This window comes from Neovison vison, chromosome 8 (assembly GCF_020171115.1).
Source record: "Neovison vison isolate M4711 chromosome 8, ASM_NN_V1, whole genome shotgun sequence".
NCBI lineage: Eukaryota > Metazoa > Chordata > Mammalia > Carnivora > Mustelidae > Neogale > Neogale vison.
Genome location: NC_058098.1, coordinates 48,549,824 through 48,573,943, shown reverse-complemented (window position 1 = coordinate 48,573,943; position 24,120 = coordinate 48,549,824). Strand labels below are relative to the sequence as shown.

At 48.1% G+C, this 24,120-nt stretch overlaps 2 protein-coding genes across 5 annotated transcripts in view; both read right to left on the bottom strand.

Moving 5' to 3' along the window:
- GZF1 (GDNF inducible zinc finger protein 1) overlaps positions 1 to 7,726 on the bottom strand; it is a 37,860-nt gene extending 30,134 nt beyond the window's left edge. For 3 of the 4 annotated variants that reach the window (XM_044263559.1, XM_044263563.1, XM_044263560.1), the window contains exon 1: positions 7,663 to 7,726. The gene's annotated coding sequence lies outside the window, so the exon portion shown is untranslated. The remainder of the gene's footprint in view (positions 1 to 7,662) is intronic. The other variant, XM_044263561.1, reaches the window with a different exon arrangement.
- On the bottom strand, positions 4,102 to 7,731 carry NXT1 (nuclear transport factor 2 like export factor 1). The gene is made up of 2 exons (XM_044263568.1): positions 7,663 to 7,731; positions 4,102 to 4,841 (listed from the first exon to the last, which is right to left on the bottom strand). Exon 2 carries the CDS (start codon positions 4,786 to 4,788, stop codon positions 4,366 to 4,368), a length of 423 nt encoding a protein of 140 aa, XP_044119503.1. The 5' UTR covers positions 4,789 to 4,841; positions 7,663 to 7,731; the 3' UTR covers positions 4,102 to 4,365.
- Positions 7,732 to 24,120: the final 16,389 nt, after the last annotated feature.

Below are 24,120 nucleotides of genomic sequence, written 5' to 3'. Positions count from 1 at the left end.
CCCTGTCAAGAGAAAGAATATTCTGGAACTGGACTGCCTTAATCATTTTGTGCCAGTCAGTGAAAAGAAGCCAACTAATCACCTAACTCATATCCCTCTCCCAGCTGGGAGGTGACAACTAAAGAAGGACAGCAGCAGAGCACAGGCAGGTTGCTGAGGTCTCTTCTGCCTTGCCTCCATGGAACCTTGATGGGCAGGAGAAATTCTCTCATTAGATGAAGTGGGGTTTCTGTATTTCCTGTCCTGTGCCCAACAAGGACCATGGAACCCTCTCTGGTTCTGAGACATATTCCAGTTAAGGAGCACCCTGTACCCTCTGAACACTTAGGCCCCAGTGGTGGTGACATTCTTTCCTCATTTCAGGATTTCCCAGCTACCTGGGAATGTCTCTAGACCAGCAATTCTGCTTCCACTGTACCACCCAATACAGATGGAACCAACCACATGTAGCTATTCAGATTTAAATTAATTAAAATAAAATAAAAACCCAGTTCCTCAGTCTTATGAGTCACATTTCAGGTGCTCAGGAGTCCCAGGTGGCTGGTGGGACATGCCTGCCCATGAGGGCTCTGTTGCAAAGCCTGATAACCCCCTATTCTCAGCACTGGTGGCCACAGCTCCCACCACTCCCCTTCTTCCCTGTTTCCAGAGATCACAGGGCGATTTAGAGTTTACTGGTCTGCAGCATAAATTGGGCTAAGAGCAGGATAACCAATTAGTCCTAGTATTTCTAGGACTTTATTTATCTTAGCACTGAAAGCCCACCTCCAGGAACCCTGTCCTGGGCAAATTGGGTGATCAGTCTATCTGGCTAAGACCCACAGAGCAAATAATGTCTGAGGGGGCTATTTGTGGGATGGGGCCAGAGCACAGTTCATGCTGCCATACATGGTCTCTTTGGTGGGGACACCTTCGCCATTACCCTGATGACACTGTATTCTCACTCTTAGATGAAACAGTCCTGCATTCACCTCAATTCCACCTCCCTCCCCAAAGCCTCAAGTGTGAGTAGAAGGCTCTGTGCCTTGTCCCTTCCCTCAGCTGGGTCAGCCACCATCGTGAAGGAGGCAGAGCTTCCCCTCTGGCCGCTTGCGCCCACCTCTGTCACTCCTGGGTTTCTCAAGCATGAGCCTTTGGAGGTGAATGTTCTGGTAAGAGGAGTTTGTGCTCTCAGAACTTGTGATTTTTTCCTGAGGGTACTTGAATGGCTTTTCTGAGGCCCCCCACATCACTGAGGTGTTCTGGCCTTGGAAAACAGACTTCTTGTTCTGGGGGCTCATGCCTCCCTAGCATGGCCACCTCCACATTCCTGTCAGCTCTTCCCAAATGCCGCCCAGCCTGCGCTCCCTGCTCAGGCCCTTGTCTCGGCCTGGAAAACTGACCCAGGCTTGCTCCTGTGTACAGGCTCACCCCAGTGCAGTAACTGCTGCCCCTTCCCCTACACTGTCCCCTCAGTACTGAACCCCAGGGTTCAGACTATTTTGTTCCATGTCAGAGGGAAGTTAAGACCCTTCCCAACATGGCAGCAATGGCCTACCTAACCCAGCCATCCCAGGTGGATGCCACAGCACCGGCCTCTAGTAGCTTCAGGCTGTGTCCAGTAGGATCTCACAGACCCCTGACTATCCATGTCAAGCTAGCCAGACCTTGTTGGAAGTCCTTTCTCCCTGAGCTAGAGGCAAGGGAAATGGCACCCTACCACACTTCCCTGTTGAGGGCCCTTGTAGCTGCGGTGGGGGGATAACTTCCTCTCTTCCCAAAATGCTTAACTCCACTCCCCCTCACTCTCTTCACCCTCACTCTCCCATCTTATGAAGAAATCAACACTCGCACCCTGATGGTCCATGTTGGCTAGCAATGGGGTCTGGGGTTTTCTGGCTGTTGCCTGTCTGACTAGATGGGAGATGGGTTAACTCCTGCCATCACTGAAGTGGTTGCTAAACAGGGAGGGGCGGTGGAAACTGTTAGTTTATGCATCTTCCTTCCTCCCTCCCTCCCATCACCCTTCCATATATATATTTTGCCTGTCTTTTCCTTGTGCTACTGTTTTGTTTTTTTTTATTGATTTTTTCTCTTACTGACTTGAGAGTTCTTTATATAGTAAAGAAATACTATGTCTGTCCTTTGTTGTACGTACTTTTCTCCAGTTTGTTACTGATGAGTACATTTGACTACATGTCTAAGTCAAACAACAGTGGCTTCAAGAAGATTAAAGTGCATTTCTTGTTGCCCCTGAGAGCCAAGGGAGGTCATCCAAGACTGGTGAGGTACTCCATGAGGTTGACAGGGAGCCCAAGACCTGCTTCCCATTCCTCCACCACTTGCATATGGCCAAATAAGCCTCATGGCCCAACAGAGCTTCTAGTACATCAACTGTCATACCTGCTTTCCAAATGACAGGGTAGAGGAAGATTGGGTGGAAGGAAAACAAAGATTGGCTGCCCCAGTCTTTCAAGAAAACTTCCCTGAAGTATCTCATAACCCTTCTTCATACACCTCACTGTCCTCATCGGGTCTCAGAGCACACTAACTGTGTAGTCTAGGGAGGGGTGGTCTTTCATCTGAATGCTTTCCCAACTGAACCCACTCTCCGTTGTTCCTGGAGGGGAGATTGGGTGGCCACCAGAGGTGCCCTGGTGCTCTTCAGAATGCCGTCTAGACTTTTAATTTCCCAAACCTGTTGTCCCATGGGAATACCCACAGCTGCTGTCTTGAAGCTTTTCAGGCCAATGTGATTCAGACTTGAGATTTCATGTCAAGCTCTCTGATGGCCTGATGGGACTCGCACCCTCTATCCAAGGCCAAGATGATAGATGGCATCCTACTTCACCCCTTAAGGATGAGGGTTTTCAGATCTGAAGGCCAGCATCTCCACATCTGTCTCTGCACTAATCTTCCCAGCCCACTCCACTGGCCTCCCTATGGGACAAAGCTCCGGGGTCTGACAATTCCACATAGTGATTTGGGACCTCACTTCCAATCTTGCAAGTATTTCACCAGCATCTCAGCTGAACTGCTTGTCTCTGCTTGCTAGGCATGTATCTCTATAGGAGTGATTGGACTGCTATTCATATGTGGCTTTGAAACAATTTATTTACCATTTTAATGTCTTGCCTCCCAATTAGACTGTGAACTGAATTCCTGAGGGTACCTGGGACTAGTCTGGTACTCCAGGACACTATACAGAACCATTCCCCTACAACACACTCACTGTCTGCCCCTGTTGCAAATCTTTTTCCTCACTTGGGATTAGGTTTTGCTATGGCAGGTGAGACATGCCCCAAACCAATAATGTCTTACAGATAAAATCTCTCTCATTTAAAAAGAAATCTAAAGGTAGGTGAACTAGGTCCATTTGAATGTTTCCACATAGTTATCAAGGATCCAGGCTCCTTCCAACTTAACACAACCCTACCTCTAGGTACAGTTGCCTCCACAGCCCAAAATGAGCCAGAGCCAGTGGTCAGGCCATCGTAACTGCTCTCTAGGAAGCAGGCAGAGGACTGAAGGGTTTACAAACAAGAAAATTCCCACAATTCTCCATCACTGGCCAGAACTTAAGTCATTATAACAAACCCTCTTTTTGGTGGGTACTTTGTTTCGTTCACCATTGGGCTTCAGAAATTAGATAAGGAGAAGGGCATGAGGAGCAAACTGCCATCTGTGCCTCCATTACACATCAGTATTCTTCAACTCAGAAGTTCCCATTCCAATATCCTAGCCCATAAACCTATCTCAAACCTAGCACTCTTATTAAAGAAAATGTAACTGGGGAAGCCACGTGGCCATGAGATCTCATTTATTGGTCAAAGGATGATAGAACCTTCTAGTTCTGTTCTTTTTTTACAGTGGAAAAACAGAATTAGAGTTGATCTTCGGGGTCCATAAAATCAGCTTCCTCTTAAAAGCAGTTCCTCACCTCTTCTTTACAAAAGTAGTTAATACAGCTGCTTCATTTATAAGCAGTTATTAACTAACTTTTTAGTATTTTCCTAAAGAATTTCATTTCAGGTGCTTTCTATTAAGCTTCTGCCTTTAGCCCTCCTTTGACTCTGCCTCCCTCAAAACTTGGACAAACACATCAAGGAAGGGAAAAGAAGCAACATTTGTACTATTTTATTTGTCAGAATTTCCAGAACCAGGGTCTCTACTCGACAAGTAGAAAAATAGAAAAGTTGACTACTTTGAAAAGGCATCTATGACAAACAAGAATACACTCAGAAAGGGCCCACAGGACTCCAGCAATTGCAGAGTTAAGCCAGGGCAGTGTGGCCTGGAATAGGAGAAAGGAAATTGTATCCCCACGTTTTGAGATGTGCATTTCCCTACAGAGGTGGGCTACAACAGAGGCCTTTCCTGGCCCCACTAGCTGGCCCAGTCTTGGAACCGGAAGCAGTCACTTGCTATCTTCCACACTGTGTTGCTGGGTGAGGCCTGGGCAGTCAGAATGAAGTTTTGGTTAAAGTCCCGTTGTTTGTTGCCTTCAAACTTCACTGTTCCACAGATCACAACAAGGACTGTGGTCTGGCTCGGGGTGGCTTCATCATGGACAGGCTGGCAGTCTACCACATTGATTTGGAACTCACTGGAAGGTAACATTTCAAAAAACTCACTCAAGGACTCTTGTCCTGAAACAGCGTTTCCGTTCCACACCAGGGTGGCCGTGCCCATGTACAGGCGGGAGAGCAGACGCCGTCGTTTGTCCATGGTGGTGTAGTACACATTCACAAACTCCTCAGCAGCTCTGCAGGCCTGATCCACGTAGGTCTTGAAGTCCACTGATGCCATCTCTGCCCCTGATGAAGGAGGCCCAGGTGCTCCTGCGCCTGAGGGAGTGGAGGCTGCGAAGCAGGAAGGTTGAAGAGAACCCATGTGAATGCCCTAGTTTGTTCTGCCCCAACAGTGGAATAATTCTCCTTTTCTACTGGTAGCAAAACAATTACATACTGTAGGGAGATGACTCTAGGCTCAAATTTTGTTGACACCTAATCTTACTAAGCCTCAGTTTGCTCATTTTAAAATGGAAATATCACCATTCATGACACAGTTGTAATATGAGACTTAAACAAGACAGTGTCCACCAAGTGCTTAATTAAAAAGCCTGATACCGGGGCACCTGGGTGGCTCAGTGGGTTAAGCCGCTGCCTTCGGCTCAGGTCATGATCTCGGGGTCCTGGGATCGAGTCCCGCATGGGGCTCTCTGCTCAGCAGGGAGCCTGCTTCCTCCTCTCTCTCTCTCTGCCTGCCTCTCTGCCTACTTGTGATCTCTCTCTGTCAAATAAATAAATAAAATCTTTAAAAAATAAAAAATAAAAAAAAAAAAAGCCAGATACCTACATGTTCAAAAATATGGTAGCTGTTACTATAAATTTAAAAATCTCATTTTGTAAAACACAGTACATTTCACTATGGAAGGTCACTTTTTCCTGGAAGCATGGATCAGGTGTGACTGCCCCTAGAGAAGTAAAGAAACAGACAACAAAGGCAACAGTGGCCCAATAAAGACCAATCAGATGGCTTATGATCCTCAGCTGGTGGCGAGTCTGAGAAAACCTATCATGAGCTCACCCAACAGATACTAGGAGAGCAAAGAGAAGGCAGATTTCTTAAGAGGATAAGAAAGCAAATGTCACTAGGACAGTACCAAAATAGGGGTCACAAACCTCATGACAAGCAAACCTGGCAGCTGACTGGGAATAAGAAGGGAGGGCACCTAGCTTCTGTGAGCACAAATACCTATAAGGCAAATCCTGTGAGCCAAAATGAAAGACAAGTTAAAAATGGAAAGGCAAGTTCTGGGGTGCCTGGGTGGCTCAGTCTATTAAGCATCCAACTTTTATTTCAGCTCAGGTCATGATCTCAGGGTTGTGGGATCCAGGCTCCCACCTAGCTCTGAGCTCAGCGCAGAATTGGCTTCTCCCTCTCCCTCTGTCCCCTCCACCCCCAACAAATAAATACAAATCTTAAAAAAAAAAAAAGAAAAGAAAAGAAACAAGTTCTATGGGATAGAAGGTTGGGGTGGTGGCATCAAAAAAAGAATCTCAACTATAGCTGAAATGTCACCTTCCATTAAAAAAAAAAAAGGAAGTCCAAAATCATAAAAAAAAAAATATATTTGTTTGTCTCAGAGTATGGTACAACTGTTACAGTTCTCTGCTCTCTTCTGCGTCATTAAAATATTTCACTAAAAGTGGGGCACCTGGGTGGCTCAATTGGCTAAGCATCTGCCTTCAGCTTGGGTCGCTTTGGTCCAGACCTTCAATGGGCTCCCTGCTCAGCGGGGAGTCTGCTTCTCCCTCTACCCCTCCCCCCTGCTCGTGCCCTGTAATAAATAAATCTTTAAAAAAAATTTTAAAAATATTTCACTGAAAGAAAAAAGTTCATGAGAGAACATTACTAAAATAATGGATATGTTTAAATATACAAACTTAAACTTTTTTATTTCTAAGACATTAACCTTTTTTTAATATCATGTCATGAAACAGATAAAAGATCTCACATAGAGTTGGGAAAGAGTCAAGTACTCTAAGGGCTGAGCAAGGTGGAGGCCACTGCCTCTAGTAAAGAACCATAAAGAGCAGGTAAGGAGCTTGGTCCTAGAAGTAAGCAGTGACAGGACCAGGCACAGACAGACATCTCTGCACTCCCTCCTTGGAAAGTGAAGCCTCAGCAGACACAGATTCTGAACTGGGTATCTGCTGCTTACTTTGCATACATCACACTTCATTAATGGTCACCACAAAATGATAAAACAATTTTACAAACAAGAAGGGAGAAACTTAGCGGTTGGATCAAGGTCCTGGCACAGTCCTGATGTATCTTTATGAGAAGGCACCTAGCCTTTGAAAATGTCAGAACTATGTTGTCCTTTTGCTTAACTATCCTTTACCTGCTTATCTTCAGCCTTCACTTGTCCTTTACCTGCACTTAAGAAATCAAGTCTCTAAGGGCACCATTCCAGGACTGCTAGTCTGAAGTTGTCCTTTCAGCAGCCTCAATTTCTCTCTTGCTGGAATTCCTGACCACCCACATTACTCCTCACCCTCAGGTACCCCAGTCCCTCCACCATCTCAAGTCATTCTCAGAAACGCCCCCCCCGCCACCCCTGCTCAGTTCTGCCAAAGCGACTTTCCAAACACACCTTAGCAACCTGTCCTGGCCCCATACCAGTAGGATAAACACCTCCTTGTCTTGTGGTTCTGCTACCTACCAGGCTGAAAGCTTGCCCTTCTCTACTTAATCAGGGGAAAGAATCATGAAAAGTGAGATAAGCATGAGGCTGTGAACATGCCGCCTTCTCTCGGAAGCCCACACCATCAGGTTCTCTGGAGCTGGACCAGAGAAGATGCAACAGGCCTCATTTCTGGCGGTGAGTCGCTTTTCATCCACGCAAAAAACAAAGCCAGCCCTCCCTGGCCATCTCTGAGTCGAGTCCTCCAGGGCCCCGACTCTTCATCGCCAAGAGGATTTATTGCCAAGCACGTCGCAAGGGCAAAAACCTGAAGCAGCACTGCAACGACACGAGGGAAAAGACAAAACCCGGCTGACTCCTGACAATGGGGGGAGAGCGTAGGGGTGCACGTGGCAGATGTCTCGCGAGTCCCTGGGCCGGCCCTGGGGTCTTCAGACTGCCGGGCGCGGGGGACGGTGGGGGACACCTACCTTCGCGGCTGATGACGTCTGGGGTCAGCGCGGGCGGAGGTGGCGTCCACGGTCAGCGATTGGGGGCGGTAACCCCGGTAGGCGGGGGTCGGCAACCTCGGCCAACGTGGGCGGCTCAAGTCAGCGCGGGCGACCCTGGTTAGCAGGGCGAAGCCCTCGGCTCGCGCGGGTTGTCTCTTGGTTACCGTGGGCGGCGGCGCCCGCCCCCGCGCGACCTCCAGCTCCACGGAGGGCTGGACCCCGAAGGTCGCGGGGCAAGCCTGCCTAGGATCCGCGCTCCTCCGCCGCTCGCCTCAGGAGGAACCGGAAGAGCCGCCCTTCTCCCACGCTTCCTCCCAGATCCGCCCGGTCGCGGAGATCCCTGAGCCCGGGAAACTGTCGGCGCTGTCCGCGGCTTCCCGCGCGCAGCCCGCCGTGCGCCGCGCAGACGCCAGACCCACGCCCGCCTCCCATGACGGGCAGCTGTGCCAGCCAGCGGGACGGAAGACCGGGAGGCTAGCTCCGCCCAGTTGTGGCTCAAGGGAAGAGGCGGCTTCCGGGAGAGGCACTTTCCCAGAAGACCGCAGGAAAAAATCAGCGGTCGAGTTTTCATTGGCTTAACCGGTCATAGAAACCGGTCCAACTGGTCAGGTGCGATTCTTGATTGGATGAAATCTTCTAGGTCCCGCCCCCGGAGCTAGAGACGCGCGAGTCTCTCCCAGCTGAGTGGAGGCCCGCTTGACGGGAGAAGATGGGGAAAGTGTGGGAGGCGGGATTAGATCCTTGCCCTACGACCTCCTTTCACCTGCAATTCGGGTAATTCTAGTTAAAATTCTAGTTAAAAGACGACTTGATGCAACCTCGGGAAACCACTAACAGCAGCAGTGACCCAACTAAGGTTTTCACACAGACGTAGTAAGTGGGGCGCCAGGATGTCCCGCGGCGGCCGAGCAGGTGAAGCCGGCAGGGCCCTTGTTAACTCTGCCTGATGAAGTATTAGCAGGTTACTCTCCTGGATAGTTTAAGTCCCTCCGGACTTAGGAGTTGGCATCCTAAAGGACGCGTGGAAGAAAACCCGTTTTAGTTAAGTGAGAAACTCAACTGGAAGCGAGAGAGGAGTCCAGGGTGGGAGGAGTCTAAGTTTGGGAAGCAACCGAAGTGTGCCAGAAAAGGAAACAAAGGCAGCTTCCTCTCTCGTCCTGGGAATTGAGGAGCTCCGAGGCTCCAGCTGTGGCCTGGGTGGTACTGTGCTTTTATTCTCCAGTCCTGAAACTAGCTGCATTTCAGCCAATCTGGAACCCGAACTTTTCTTTAAAACGATAGACTCAACAGGATGGAAACAGTTAGTGTGGGGCTTGGGAAACAGAGTTTACAGTTAAAAAAAAAAAAAAAAGCTTCTTCAACAAGATCCTCAACTCCATCCACTGGTCTGAGAGACTGAGTAATTCCTTCAAAAGTGGGAGCCCTCTAAGCATGATGAATTTACAGATGTTGCCATATCTTTGGAGTGTAGTGCATTTAACTTGCACCGTCTTGGCTTCCCTTTGGTGTACCTTTGCTTGCATTCCTGAGAGAAATCTTGCTCTCAGATTTCATGACACATTTAGAAACTAGATGGCCAATTTCATGTAGGCAAACCACCTCCTCCATTTAAATCAAGTAGGTGAAGAATTTGGACTATAATAAAATAAGGTGGGGCTGACGAGAGAGGCTGAAATAGCATCTTTGGGACCGTATTCGCACAGACATGTCTTTATAAACCCTGGGACAGTGAAATTTGGATTTAATGTACAAAAATCCAAATCATCACATCAATGGGATGAGGGTTGACTTGTTGCCTGTGTGGTAGGTTGGAGGCTGTGATGCTTCAGGTCTCACCATGTTTCCCATGTAAGTCTTTTTGTTTGTTTCATTCTTGTAACTTTGGCGGAGGTATTGTTATTTCTGATTTTATAGATGAGGAGACTGAAAGACGTTAAGTGCCACAAAGCTGCTTCAAAAGTAGAAAAGCAGGTTAGGAAAACACAAGTCAAGCTCCGAAGCCTTGTAAAAAGCACAGGGCTTTAGCCCTGAGAGGGAGCAGAGCCAGCACCAGCCACCGTAGGGTAGGAGCTAAGGAACTTTCCGGGTTTGTGTCTCCAGCATCTAGAATTGTGCCTGACCCCCAACAAGGTCTCAGTCAGTGGTGTTTGAATGAACAGGCAGGCTGGGGTTCAAGTCATTGCTCCACAACATTCTAGTTATGATGAGTCCTCTCTAACAGCCATTCACTAGCAGCGTGATAGTGGCAGGCGAGTTAACCTCCCAGAGGCTCAGCTGCCTCATCAGTAGAAGCAGAACAGTAACAATATTCCTTTCCTTGGGTTGATACGAGGAACAAATGAAACAAGACCTGGCAAGTGCTTAACACAGGCCAAGCACAAAGGAAGCATCCAGAAGACTTTAGTCTTGATGTTTTGCATTGGCAGAACTTCCTTATTGGCCAACAGTTCCTCCCAACAGCAGGCTTTTAAACTTGGGGCACATCTGGTCACACAGGCTGAGCCTTTGTTAGCTCTGAAGACAGACTTTTGGACCTCTGGGTCCACAAACAGGATTGAGCTTTTCTCCATCATCAGCATAGCTCTCTGGTGCAGGATCTAATAGCATTTGTTCACCATGGGAGGCTGCTTCACTTGTTGCCAGGCAATTTACAGCAGAGGCTAGGCAGTTGTACCCCCAGCGTATTGTCACCAAAAACAAACGTGTGGTTTTTCTCCCCCTGTCTTAGCAGAATCGAATGGACTGCTGCTGGACCAGAGTGAACTGGGGCTATAATTCTGGGTCACTTGAGGCCCTGAGTTTGGGAAGATTCTGGGAAGGCAGGAAGAACTGCCCATATGCCTAGGAGCTGAGGTATGGCCTTGAGCAGAGAATAAATTAAGGAGATGTGGAGAACTATGTTGCCAGAGAGAAAGAGAGGGACAGTATGAGCTAGTTTACACACACACACATTCCCCTCTCATACACACTCACAAGCTGTGGAGAGTGGATCCTTAGATTCCCGGTAGTTTTTCTTCCTTATGGTGACAGATTATGTTTTCCAAAAATGGCCACAAAAATATTTTAGTCCCACATCTTGTCTGGAACCTTGCTTGCTACACTGCCCTCCACTCAGGCAGGCTCCTGTGAGTGTGTAACTTCTGAAATACAGCCTCTGCCAGGTTTTCTTGGTACTTGTGCTGTGAGTAGCCCAGGCCACATGGGCAGGCCTGTGTGGAGGGGAACCCTGGCAGCCAGAAGTCCTTTGAGTGGATGGCCTTAGAAATAGACCTTCTCGTCCTGGGTTGGGCTACCTGGGGCCAGAGTGGCATGGGGGCAGAAATGAGGCTTCCTGGCCAAGCCCAAATAGCAGATTTGTGAGCAAAATAAATGATTGTTGCCCTGTTAAGCCACCAGGGTTCATGGCCGTTGGTTACAAAGCAAGAGAGCCAGGGCTCTTTCTCACCATCATCCCCAAGTCTTGCTAAGGCTCTGTCTCAAGGCTTTAGGAGAAAGTCTCAAGTGACAATACCTTTCCTTTAAACTGACATTTGTATGAATCAGGTTTGTCACCTGCTGCCAAAGGAACCTTGAAGATGGGGCCCCAAGAGGCCTTATAAGGCAATACCACCTCAAGGAACTCACCATTGTCTGGAGGGTGGCTCTCTCCTGAGCTCTGAGAATTAGTCAAGACTGTACTTTTGGGAAAGGTATCAGTTTGTTATCTACAGCCAGAACTAGCTTCCAGGCACTAGCATATGCCCCTTTGCAAGACAAGCATGTTCTCTGTGAGCAGGTGAGAGGGAGCCCCAGCAGCACCAGTAGGTGATCCCAGGAGCGTGGGTCAGAACAAGGAGAGGCAGTGATTGCATGATCCCTGCAGCCAGTGGGCTGTGGAGCTGACCGGGCAGAAGGGCCTGTGTTTCCAGGAAGAGAATTGTCCCTGGTGGGGACCAGATACTGAGTTCATGAGCAGAGCTCTCTCCTACCAGCATCACCTATGCTTACCCCTCTTTTTGTGAGTTTCAGTACTCAGCTGGCAAATACTTCAAACTGTTCTCTGACCGCATAGCAGTGGGGGCTGGAAGCCTTCTTTCTCTTAAAGATGACATTTCATTTGTCTGCTCCAGCCAGTGTTCCACTCACTTTTAACCCTGAAGGGATGGTCTTAGTCTTCTGTCTCTAAGTAGGCTCATGAATTAATGTATATGAAGTGGCTGGTGGGCAGATGTCTTGGTTTGGATTGCTTCTGCAAGAGGTGGAAGTCACTGATTTGGGAGGTGTAGGAACACCAGTAGGGGAGAGGAAAATTAAGAAAAAGTAGATATAGTATTGTGATTTATAAAAAGAAATATATATTTGGTCTTCTGTTCCTAGCACAGAGCTCCTAAAGCAGTCAAAATTTCCTAAGTGTTGAGAGCCATAAAAGTGTTAATTAAGGCCTTTTGTTATGTTAATGAGGTATTTTTTGGGAAAGTCCTTGGATCTCTGAGGATGGGGGCTGGTTGCCAGGGGAACCAACCTTGTGATTAGAGGGTTGGAACTGTCAGTCCTACCCCTCAACCATCTAGGAGGGTAGAGGGCCTGAAGATTGAATTTTAATCACCTCTGACCAATAATGTAATCAATCATGCTTGTGTAATGAAGCCTCCTAAAAGCCCAAAAGGATGGGGTGCAGAAAGCTTCTAAGTTGGTGAAAACGGAGATTTGAAGAGAGTGGCGTGCCTGGAGAGGGCAGGGAAGCTCTGCATCCTCTCCATCCCTGCCCTGTGCCTCTCTTCTGTGTGATTATTCCTGAGTTATATCCTTTTATGACAAACCAGCATCTAGTAAGTAAAATGTATCTCCAAGCTCTGTGAGTCATTCTAGCAAATTAATTGAACCCAAGGAGGGGAGCACATGGGAACCTCTGATTTATAGCCAGTAGATCAGAAATATGTGACAACCTGGACTTGCAAGTGACACCTGCAGTGTGTGCAGGGGGCAGTCTTGCAGGACTCAGCCCTTCCTCTGTGGAATCTGATGCTGTCTCCAGGTAGATAGTGTCAGCATGGAGTTGAATTATAGGATAACTAACTGGTGTTGGAGAATTGTTCGGTGTCAGGGGGAAAAATCCACACACTGGAATTGGTGATTCCAATTGGTTACTCAGCCAGCTCCCACCATGGTCAGTGGAGCCTAACCATGCTGCACAGCACAGCCTAGAACAGTAGGAGAACACAGGCTTCAGATAGATCTTCCTTAGAGGGCAGGGTAGGAGGGAGCTGGTGTATTCACACACCAACTCTTGAGAGTTGAAGACTGCTGGGGAAGGTGTCATTTCCCTGGCACTTCTGGCCTGCTGGCAGGAGGGGCCAAGATGTTTCCCTTCCAAATATGGAGAAAGCCCATAGGCATTTGGAAATCAACCTGTAGTTCACTGTTAAAAGGATACAGCAGGGCCACCTGGGTGGCTCAATGGGTTAAAGCCTCTGCCTTTGGCTCAGGTCATGATCCCAGGGTCCTGGGATAGCCCCACATCGGGCTCTCTGCTCAGCAGGGAGCCTGCTTCCTCCTCTCTCTGCTTGTGATCTCTGTCTGTCCAATGAATAAATAAAATAAAATAAAAATACAGCAGGCCCCAAATGAGATGTTGTGCTAAACCTCATACCATCAAACCAACACTTAATACTTAAAAGTTTCAGCTTCCCCCAGAAGTGTAACCTTTAGCCAGTCATGTGGAATTACCTGTTCTGCACTAATGAGATAATCCACCCTGCAGGCCCTTCCATTCCCCTTTGGAAGGAACTTTCCCTGAACCAATGCATTATTTGCTAATAATTTCTTTTTCTGCTCCCTGTCTGCCTTTAAAAACCTTTCCTTTTCTCCAACTCAGGGGAGTTCCTCTCTACTTCCTAGATGGGATGCTGCCAAGTTTATGAATTGTTGAATAAAGCCAAATAGATCTCCAGATTTATTCAGCTGAATTTTCCCAGGCCCGTGGTGGACCCATGGTATCCACTGCAGCAGACATTGTAAGTGGTAGTGCACAGAGTGAATGACCTGGCACACTCAGTGTCCTTCATAGACATCACTAGAGGGTGTGGCCTGTGAGGTAGCTGGTGACAGGGTTATCATCTCCAGACACCCAGGCATATGGGCTGACTGCAGATCTAGGGGGTGGTGCCCCAACTCCTCTGTGTACCTCCGTAAGCCCTGGTGCCCTGAGCTGACCACGTGGGGGAGAGTAAGATGTCTCCTGCCCTTCATGAGCCTAGGGGAGAAAACTGGCAACATGAGAGCCTCAGGGAATGATGGATGATCCCATAAAATGGCTTGCCCTGGAAATGCAAATCAAAACCCCAGTGAAGTCCTCTGTAGCACTCTCTAGGATGGCTATAATTAAAAGTTGGATAATAATAAGTGTTGGTGAGGATGCGCAGAAATCAGCATCCTCCTACATTGCTGGAGGGAATGTATAATGGTGTAGAACGTAGAACGGTGCAGCCACTGTGGAAAACTGTCTGGCTGTTTCTCAAAGACCTAAACAGAGAGGTACCATGTGACCGCACAATTTTACTTCTGGGTATACATGCAAAAGAGTGAAGGACAGGTACTTAATGCAAGTATGTGAACATGAGTAACCAAAAGGTGGAAATAGCCTAAATGTCCATCCATGGATGAATGGATAAAGAAATTGTGGTTTAGCCACACAATGAGATATTATTTGATCACAAAATAAGTGAAATGCTGACATATGTTGCAATGAAAACATTATGCTGAGTGAAGGAAACCAAACACAAAAAGTCACATGTCCTATGAGTCCATTTATATGGAATATCCAGACTAGATAAATCCAGAGAGATGGAATACAGATGGGTGTGTGCCAGTGTGCAGGGAGGAAGGGGGAGAAACTGCTTCAGAGCTGAAGGGTTTCCCTTCGGAGTGACTGTGATTTCTATAGTGTGTTAAGCTCCTCTTGCTTCATGAGGCTCTGTCTTGCTGTGTGCCAGTCTTCCGTCTGCCTGGGAGAGCACAGGTGCCTTCCTTCCGCACTTCACTTTGGTCTCATTGTCGCTCATGCCCCTGTAGCTGCTGTGTGGATCCTGGAGTTCAGGCTCAGTTGTCTTTCTCTGGAGCCATTAGAACAATCCAGGTGGGTCAAACAGAGAGAACATGGGAACTTGGAGTCATATGGACTTGAGTGACCCAACCCTTGGAGTGCTCAGTTTCCTCCTCTAAAACCGGGGCACCATACCTAGTGCTGACACATGGATAGACAGGCAATGCCTGTCCCTGAGGGGCACAGCTTGTCACGACAGCATCCCAACATCTGCTTCCATCTTTCTTCCTTTCCTTATTGGGATATTGGCTTTTCTGATTGGGAATTTGCCCAGGAATTGGTCAAAGGGATTTGCCCAGAGCAGGGCTCTCACCATGCAACATGGGCTCCCACTCGTCCTCTCTCCCTCTGCTAAGCTCCAGCCACACGGGGTGCTTGCTGACTTCTACAGCCCTCAGCCTGCTCTCTCACTGTGGCTGTGCTGCTGGCATTCCCCACATCTGCACAGATACCCTCGAGCCTTCAGGGTCAGGTCCAGATATCACTGTCCTCCCAACCTTCCCCACTTTCCCGAACAGTCTGTGGTGCATCCGCTCTCTGAACTGTTCCTGTGCCCCTTTGATAGTTCTTGTTTTGTGCTGTCTGATCCATCTCGGTCATCTGTGGAAGAGCTCTCTCCCAAATGCGGGCTGGGCGCAGCATTCTGTGTGGGCCTGCCATTATTCAGAGTCAGCATAGATAGTTGAGTGGTGAGTTGATCTTGGGCTGATCCTTGTTTTCCAAGAGGCAGCTCTGAACTGGGAGCTATGGGGGTGTCTGGGGAAGGCACTAGCCCACCGGAGCTGCATCATGAGATAAAGTTGGAGGACTCTGGAAGCAGAGCTGGTGAATAAGCAGTGCAGTGAGAGGGCCCCATGCCCAACTTCTGGGTCCCCATTCCTCCCAATAAAAGAGATTTGGGTGTTTGTGAAGAAGGAAGAGGAGGAGAAGAGGAAGAAGAAAGAGAAGGAGGAGGAGGAAGAAGAAGAAGAAAAACAAGGAAAAGAAGAGGAGGAGAAAGAAAAAGGAAAAAGAAAAAACAAAATTGCACTTGACTTGATGGGTTTGGTGCCCTGATGGGTGAGGAGGATTTGAATAAAGAACCAGAGTCTTGGGAGCTCAGAATGGAATTACAAGAATTTTCCTTCTTGCCAGCAATTTGGGGAAGCTGCAGGGAGCAGATGATGGGGATGCCTTCCGTTTTCTCCTTGGATGAAGGTCCTCTGGCCACGGACTCTGGCCTCACCCGGAACAGGACAGGATGTCCCAGGGTCATGTGTGTGTCGAGGGACTGCACCCAGGATCCTCCCTCAGCAATGACAGAAGGGGAACGGAGGATAAATATCCCGATTTCATGACCTTTGGGTGGGACATGCCCTCCAGCATCCTCAGAAGCTCCCCCGGGACTGAACCCAGGCTCTGACAGTGCCAACTTGGACACACCTTCTGCTGGCTTCTCCCTATGCCCCAACAGGTGTATTTTGTGATCACGTCCCCAATACACTGCTTATCCTTGAGTCTCAGAGTCTGTTGTTGGGGGAATCCACTCTGAGCATTGAGCAAGAAGACAAGACTCTCAGGGCTCCTGGGTGGCTCAGTTGGTTAAGCGTCTGCCTTCAGCTTGGGTTGTGATCCTAGGGTCCTGCGATCTAGTGTCTCATCAGGCTTCCTGCTCATTGGGGAGCCTACTTCTCCCTCTCCCTGCTGCTCTCCCTGCTTGTATGCTCGCTCTCTGTCAAATAAATAAATAAAATCTTTAAAAAGAAAAAAAAAAAAAAGAAGAAGAAGAAGACGACGACAAGACTCTCACCATTAAAACTCCTAGGGAATCTCCAGAGGTGTTCTTCTGGTCCCTTGAAGGGTCAGTGTTTTTGGTTATTAGGTCTGTTTCAGTGACAAGCAGTAATAAACCCAACCACATCTAATTCTAACAAACTATAAGCGGAAGTTCCCAAACTTGAGAATTCTCTGGAGGGGTTGTTAGCTCACAGATGCCAGAGTCTCAGCCCCAGAATTTCTGCCAGAGTGTTCCGGACTATTCCACCACAGAATTCCAGACAGGGTGAGGACAAGATTTGCATTTCTAACCAATCCCCAGGGCATGCTGGAGCTGCTCGTCCAGGGACCACACTTTGAGAATCACTGCTCTCAATTAAAGAACAAAGCACCTGTGGATAAGGGCTCAGAGGTGTTCCGGGCTGAGGGCTAGTGGGAAATGCTCATTGATGCAGAGGTTTCCTAGTTTCTGCTGACAAAAATAATCCCCAAATCCAAGCCAGAATTATAATGTCTTTCATGATGTTAAAGTACTAAACAAATCCTATTTTCCACGCCCCTAGCAATTAGTTCAGACCTGCCCGTGGAACATAAGTTTTCCTACTTAAGAAGCCATCTGGACTCCTCCAGCCCTTCATTCTGAGTTGCTGTTCACAGCAGCGGCCACAGGAGTGCAGTCTACACTTTGAAGAGAGCTGTTCTTGGATTCTGAGCTGGCCTCGGAGAGGATGGCCCCAGGACTGTGAGCCAGTTCTTACCATGAATGAAAGGACTCCATTCCTAGACCAAATATTTGAAAATGTTGCAAAGTCCAGGAACATCTTATTTGACTTGACAGGTGACTGTGCTGAGGGGACTTTTTTTTTTTTTCTTTGCCTAAGAGGAAGTTTTAGAAGACTTGGAAAAGTGGATGTCCCTTTGCCTTCCCAAAGCAGCAGAGCTTGCACTTTTTGGTGTTTGCTATTTAGAACCCCTGAGATGCTGTCTTAAAATGCCACTTTGTTACTGTTTTTGGTCAGATGTTTGATATTTTGAATTTCTGTCCAGGAGTGGTTTCAAGGCAGTATGAATGAGTAGTATACAATAGGACAAAATGACTAAATGGGTGAGAAGGTGGAAGACTCAGTTCAGGTCCCCCAGGCAGCCAGCTCTTATTAGCCAGATCCAGAGCACATGGGGGAGGAGTTGCTATGACACTGATCCCCACAGAGGCCTGCCCCTTGGCTTCTGCTCAGGGCATCAGATGGTCAGCAGAGGCCAATACTTGGGAGTCTGGGCTTCCTACTCCATGTGCCTTTAGAGGTTCTCAAGGCAGCAAGGGATCCCAGCTCTGCTGGGCATACCCTGGGGGCCCCGACCAGGAGAGCTGCCCCTACCCCAAGCCTCCTAGTCTCACCCTCCATAGTCCTTGGGAGGCCTGGCTTCCTGGGGGTCAGCGAATGGCCAGATAGCTCAATCCACTTTCTAGTAACTGTCAGTCCTCCTCCACCCTGAGTGGAAGCAGAGGCTGCCTTGAATTTAATTTTAAAACTGAAGTCAAACTTCTGGCACATGTATAGAAGAATTTATAAAGCAAAGCTAGTGCCTCTTGTACTACCCTTCTTCTCCTCCCAATCCATGTCCCTGGGGCAAACATTTGCAACTGTTTCTATTTTTTAAATAGATCATTGTAGAGTGATTTTTAAAATAGAAACAGTTGCAGGTGTTCGCCCCAGGGACTTTGATCTCTGTTATCTCTATAAATCAAAACAATCAACTTGTGATTCAATTGCTTGATTTAACAAGTTTAGACTATCTCCAATGACCCCATTACAATGATAGCTCAGTTACAGCCTACAAGGTAGGTTCTTAGAAATCTTCATCATGTTTAGTTCCATCACATTTAGTGATCTTTGTAGCTTTAAATAAATGATCACCCCTCTGTTTCTTATCCCACGTGTGATAGTGAGTGTCAGCTCTCTGCTCTCTCAGAGGTGGTTAGCAGTTTTTTCAACCATCCCTCCTAAAGTCCCATCTGCATACAGAATGAGATGCTGTCCCACATGGACACCCAGCTTAAAGACTGTGCTGACTAGTTTCTCTCACAACTAGCTGTGATGTCTGACTCTTTTGGTTGATGAGATATGATCTGAAGTGTTGTATGGGACTTCCCAAAAGTAGGCATGCTGGGCCATTCTCCCTCCTTCCTCCATTCTACTATCTGAAATGCAGATGTGATGACTGGTGCTCTCACTGCCCTTTTTGGGCCAGGAAGATGTGCCCTATCTATATCCTAGTGATGGTGGAGTGGAGGTGGAAGGACTTGGCTTCCTTGTGATTTCATGGAGCTGCCTTAAGAGCTCTGGCCTGCTTACATGCAGACTTCTTTTAAGACTGAGAAATACAAGCCTATTTTATTTACTTCACTTGGGGCTCATTTGTTAGATGCTATAAAATCTAATCCTAACTAATATAGTTGGGAATATCTTTGCATTTACGTTGAGTATATTAACCTTCCATGCTACAATGATTAAATCTCTTATTATTTGTCTGGATGGAATTTAAATATTGAGAACAAATAAATAGAGTTTACATTACTATGCCTGTGTAACTCTGGATCACTACAGATCCACATTGTATGTGAGGATTTGCTCTTCTCTCTCTCCCAAATCTATACCACCCCAAGGATGATGTTCTCAGATTCAAAGTTCAATATGTTCTCTTATTCTACACTTCTTAAATCTTGCTCACTTTCCTTTGCTTCCTATTTGGATCATGTCTTTATGGTGTAACATTTTGTTTTTCTTGGAATTAATTTTTTAAAATTTATTTTTAATAATCTCTACACCGAACTTAGGGCTCAAACTCAGAACCCCAAGAACAAGAGTCACATGCTTTTCCAATTAAGCCACCAGGCACCCCTTTTTCTTGGAATTTCCAAAGGTTTTTTATCTTTGTTGCTCTTGCTGTTGACAAGATAATAATGTGCCTTAATCACCTCCTACAGTCTTCCAGCCTTTTAAGAATACAGTTAATTGGCTGAAATGCCCTTTACAACTAGAGTCATTCCTTTAAAAAAACATGTTTTATTTATTTATTTGAGAGTGTGAGAGAGAGAGAGAGAGAGAGCGCACACAAGCAGGGGGAGTTGCAGGCAGTGGGAGAAGCAGGCTCCCTGCTGAGCAAGGAGCCCTGTGCAGGGCTAAGGCATATGGTTAACCAACTGAGTCACTCAGACTCTAGCCCCGCTAGAGTCATTCCTTATGGACTTTTGGATCTTTCCAATTTACATGCACTTCTTTCAACTTGGGAAATGTTATTCTTTTTTCTTTTTTTTGTTCTTTTTCCTGCATAAATTTCTCCTTTCTACTTTCTCTACCTTTTCTCATAATTTGAAACTTTCTCTCTCTCTCTCTCTTTTGCCTATGACCTGTGTGATGATAAATTTTACATGTCATCTTGATTGGGCTAAGGGATGCCCATATAGCCTGTAAAATATTACTTTGGGGGATGTCTGTGAGGGTGTTTCTGAAGAGATTAGCATTTGAATTTGTAAGCTGAAGAAGAAAAGATGATTGCCCTCACTAATGCAGGTGGGCATGATCCAATCCATTGAAGCCCTGAATAGAAGAAAAAGACAGAGGAAGGGCAAATTTGTTCTTTTTCATTGACCTGATATGGTCATCTTTTCCCGCACTCTGATATAGTGGTCTTGGTTCCCAGGCGTTTGGTCTCAGACTGAATTAGAACACTGGTTTTCCAGGTTGCAGACTGCAGATCATCAAACTTCTTGCCTTCCATAATCATATGAGCCAATTTGTATAAGTCTCTCTCTCTCTCTCTCGTATGTTTCTCCGGATATCCCTAATACATCTGGGAAGTAAAAAATAAATAAATAAATAAATAAAACTTTATCTTGCATCCTTTCTATTGATTTATTATTTGTTATAATTTGCCAATTATATCTTTCTTTTTCTCAGATTTTATTTGTATTTGACAGAGAGAGAGAGAGAGAGTACTAGCAGGGGGAGAGGCAGGCAGAGAGATAGGGAGAAGCAGGCTCCCCGCTGAGCAAGGAGCTGAATGTGAGGCTCAATCCCAGGACCCTGGGATCATGACCTGAGCTGAAGACAGAGGCTTAACCAACTGAGCCACCCAGGTGCCCCTATATTTTTATTTTCTAAGTTTTCTTTCATGATCTCATGTTCTCTGATTGGTCCTATTTTCTCTGTTCCACCTTACTTTTTTCTTTTCTTTTTCTCCTCCACCACCTCCTCCTCCTTCTTTAATTTTTAATATAATGCTTACAATAGCTTCTCAGATTTCCTGAGACCATGATTAAGTCCATGGAAACCTCTGGGCAGCCTGGGTTCAAGTCCTGATCCTGCTCTTTACAGCTGCATGGTCTTGGGCAAGTTAACTAATCCCCCCCCACCCCCCCCCACCCCCCGCCTTGCTCAACTTCATCAACCATAAAATAGGGGAAGCAACAGAAGCCCTCTCATTATTACCACCTGTCAAGTCTCTGGTGAGGGCTGTGGCAGATTGTGTTGTCTCAGGTGGCCACACAGTATTGTAGATCACCCATCCCACCTGCCTTTATATGGCTAATGTGCATGCCCCCCACCCCGGGATCTGGACAGAAGTTGAGTTTCCAGCCATGTTACAAAAGGTGAGATGGTTTCTACCTGGTCCCTCCCCATCTCTCCCTGTCTCTGTCTCAGGACACTGGCTCTTGAACCCAGCTACCACACTGTGAGAAAGCTTGAACAGGCCAGTCTGAAAGAGGACTCAGAGAGGCCCATGTGAGAAGGAGCCCAGGCCTAGGTGGCAGTCAACATCGACATTCAGGTGTGTAGTGAATGAGCCTCGTGCCTCTGAGTTTTCTAGCTTAGCTAGAGTTTTCTAGTTAGCTAGCCCAGATAGCAAGGAATAGGAACCAGCCATCCACACTATACTGAAATTCCTGACCCACAGACATCATGAGTGTAAGAGTTGTTTCATCCCACTAAGTTTCAGACTGATTTGTTATACAGTCAGAGTGAGTGCCACAGGCCCTCAGCTGTGACCAAGCATGGACTGATCTGATTGGGTAGGCCCAGCCTTGTGCCCAGGTATAGGATGGGGTTTGTGACAGCGGCCAAACTGGAGTGCCCTGGGGCCCCCAGGAATGAAAACGTGCTGGAAGAATCACTGAGAGAAAGCACAGACCCAGAGGCTGTGCAGCTCTGTGTCTGCCGTGTGGTATCCCGGTGCCCTGCCAGCACAGTTTCCTTCCCCTGGAGAACAGAGACTTTGGGGAGCACACAGAGCCCGTGGTCTTAGTGAGCAGCCATGCAGGCAGCCTGGTGTGGGGTGATATGGACAAGTTGAGAAGCCTCTCCTGGGCAGAGACTGCCACATTGACCACTGCCCTCCGGGCCCCCTGCAGAGCATGGCTCCAACAAGAACCCTGCCTGGGAGCTCCACAGCACCCTGAGGGGTGGCAGGACTGAGGGTACTAAGGCAGCTGTGTGGTACCTGACGGTCTAGAACACTCCTGTGTGAGGCTGCTCATCAACACAGCTTGCCCCAGAGAACAAAAGTCTCCAAGAAATGCTACCAGAGCTGCTCTTGGAAAACCCCTTCCATTTTCCTTGGAAACATCTGTTTTTAGTTCAGAGGACACTGAAACCACGAGCCCTCACAGCATGGCCCACATTCTGCCTGGCCTTGGGCCTTGGGCCAGAGGGATGGACGGGGAGCCTCCAGCTCACCTCTGGATTTGCTGTGGAACCCCTAGCAGCCTCACTTTGGTAGCCTACAGCTAGCCTATGGTCAGTTTCTGAAGGAAGTTTGTCCAGAGCCATCAGCACAGCAAGAAGAGCCAAATGTGAAGTAAGGAGGGGTCTGTACCAAGAAGTTAAACATAAGTGGTTGCAGAGCCAAGCTACGGCCCGGGCCACACTGAAATCCCCACGGTCAGCTTTTGGGCCCCTGGGGATGGTTTTCCTCAATCAGGAGCATGGGGGAGTGAGGACTGTGGGCAGCAGCGAGAAGAATAATGGGTCAGAGTCCAGGGCATACCACAGCAGGCAGGGAGGGGGCAGGCCTTTGGGCAGGGCGGCTCCCTTCAGGTTGGGGAATGAGAGCCCTGGCCCTGGAGGATGGACACCCTGCACATGGGTACTCTCAGGATCCCTTGCTAAGTGCAAAAGAAACAGGCTCTGAGAAGCAAGAGCCTTGTGCAAGGGGATAAACCCACCTGGGGGCGGCATTGTCCCACGGCCCAAAGGTCCTGACCACATAGCCCGTCTACCTCCCACTTTCCCGCTGTGACAAATGTGGTCACAGTGAAGGCTTAATTGAATTGCCACTGTAGCGGCTGGTCCATCTGAGTCCACAGGAGAGGTGCTGGAGCAGTAACCAGCTTGGAGGCAGACACGTGGCCAGATGGGTTTGTATTTCATGGTCATGGGCCGTGCACGCAGCCCAGTGTGCTCAGCCTGTCAACAGCAACACTGCATTGCCTGTAAGGCCCATCTAGGATTGACTTGGAGCTATTGTAGGGTCCCACCATACCCCATTCCCTCCCACACACCCTCTGCACCTGCCCAACAGAATGTTGGTCAAGCAGAATGCACATTCCAAGGACAGGGGAGGGGGTGAGGAGTGTCTGATTGCTGAAGTCCACCTCATGGGTAAACTGGCTGTCATGTCCTCTTAGTGACCTCCAACACTTGGGGAAGTAGTCCCCAGCATTTGTTGCCGGCCTCTCTCATTGGTCACCAGCCAAGTCTTGTTCATCCTGTGGGGTCCAGTTCAGGTTCTAACTCTCCACAGTGTTTTCTCAATGAACTCCCTCCCACTTCCTGCTCAGCCTTCTTGATATGAGAAGGATTCATGCCACATTCTGTGGGCCTCCACTGGGAGCCAGGCATGTGCTGGTGCTCAGAGAGGACAGAGCTCAGGCCTCTGTACCTGGAGGGAAGGTGAGTGAGGAGGTAGACTTCTTTAGCTATTGCATACAGAAGGCAGCCACAGTCAGGCCCCTGCTAAGTACCTTAGGAGCATGGAGTCCTTTAACTCTCTGCAAACACTGTGGGAGGCTCGTGCATCTCCAGTGTGGAGAGAATAACTGGAGTTTGGAGAGTGGCCACCTTGAAGTTCCAGCCAGGGACTGTGTTGCTAGGTGGGGTCCCCCCACCCAAGAATGGGCCCCTCCACCCAACAATGCACCACTGACCTGAGAATGGATGTCTTGACCTAAGAACTAGACTCCCCAACCTGAGTATGTATTGTAAGGGCCTGCCCCTCCCAGAGGAACTTGCTTGTGGACCCTGGATGTAGGGGTGGGGCAGGCTGGGTGGAGACATCCAATTGTTGGGGCGCGTATATCCACTAGGGTGAATTGAGATCCGATTGGCCACCTGTGTACGGGTGGGGCTCAACCAACCCCATAAAGGTTGGTGTGCGAGGCTATCAGGAGGAGCAGGGGAGCTGTGGCGGGAGCAGAAGGAAGAGTCCATGGGAGCGGAAGAGCTGGCAGAGCGGAAGAGCTGTAACAGCTCTTGTAGGCGCTATAACCATTGCCAGCGGTCCCGCCTCCCGCGACCCCAAGCTGCCTGCACCTCCGGCAGCCC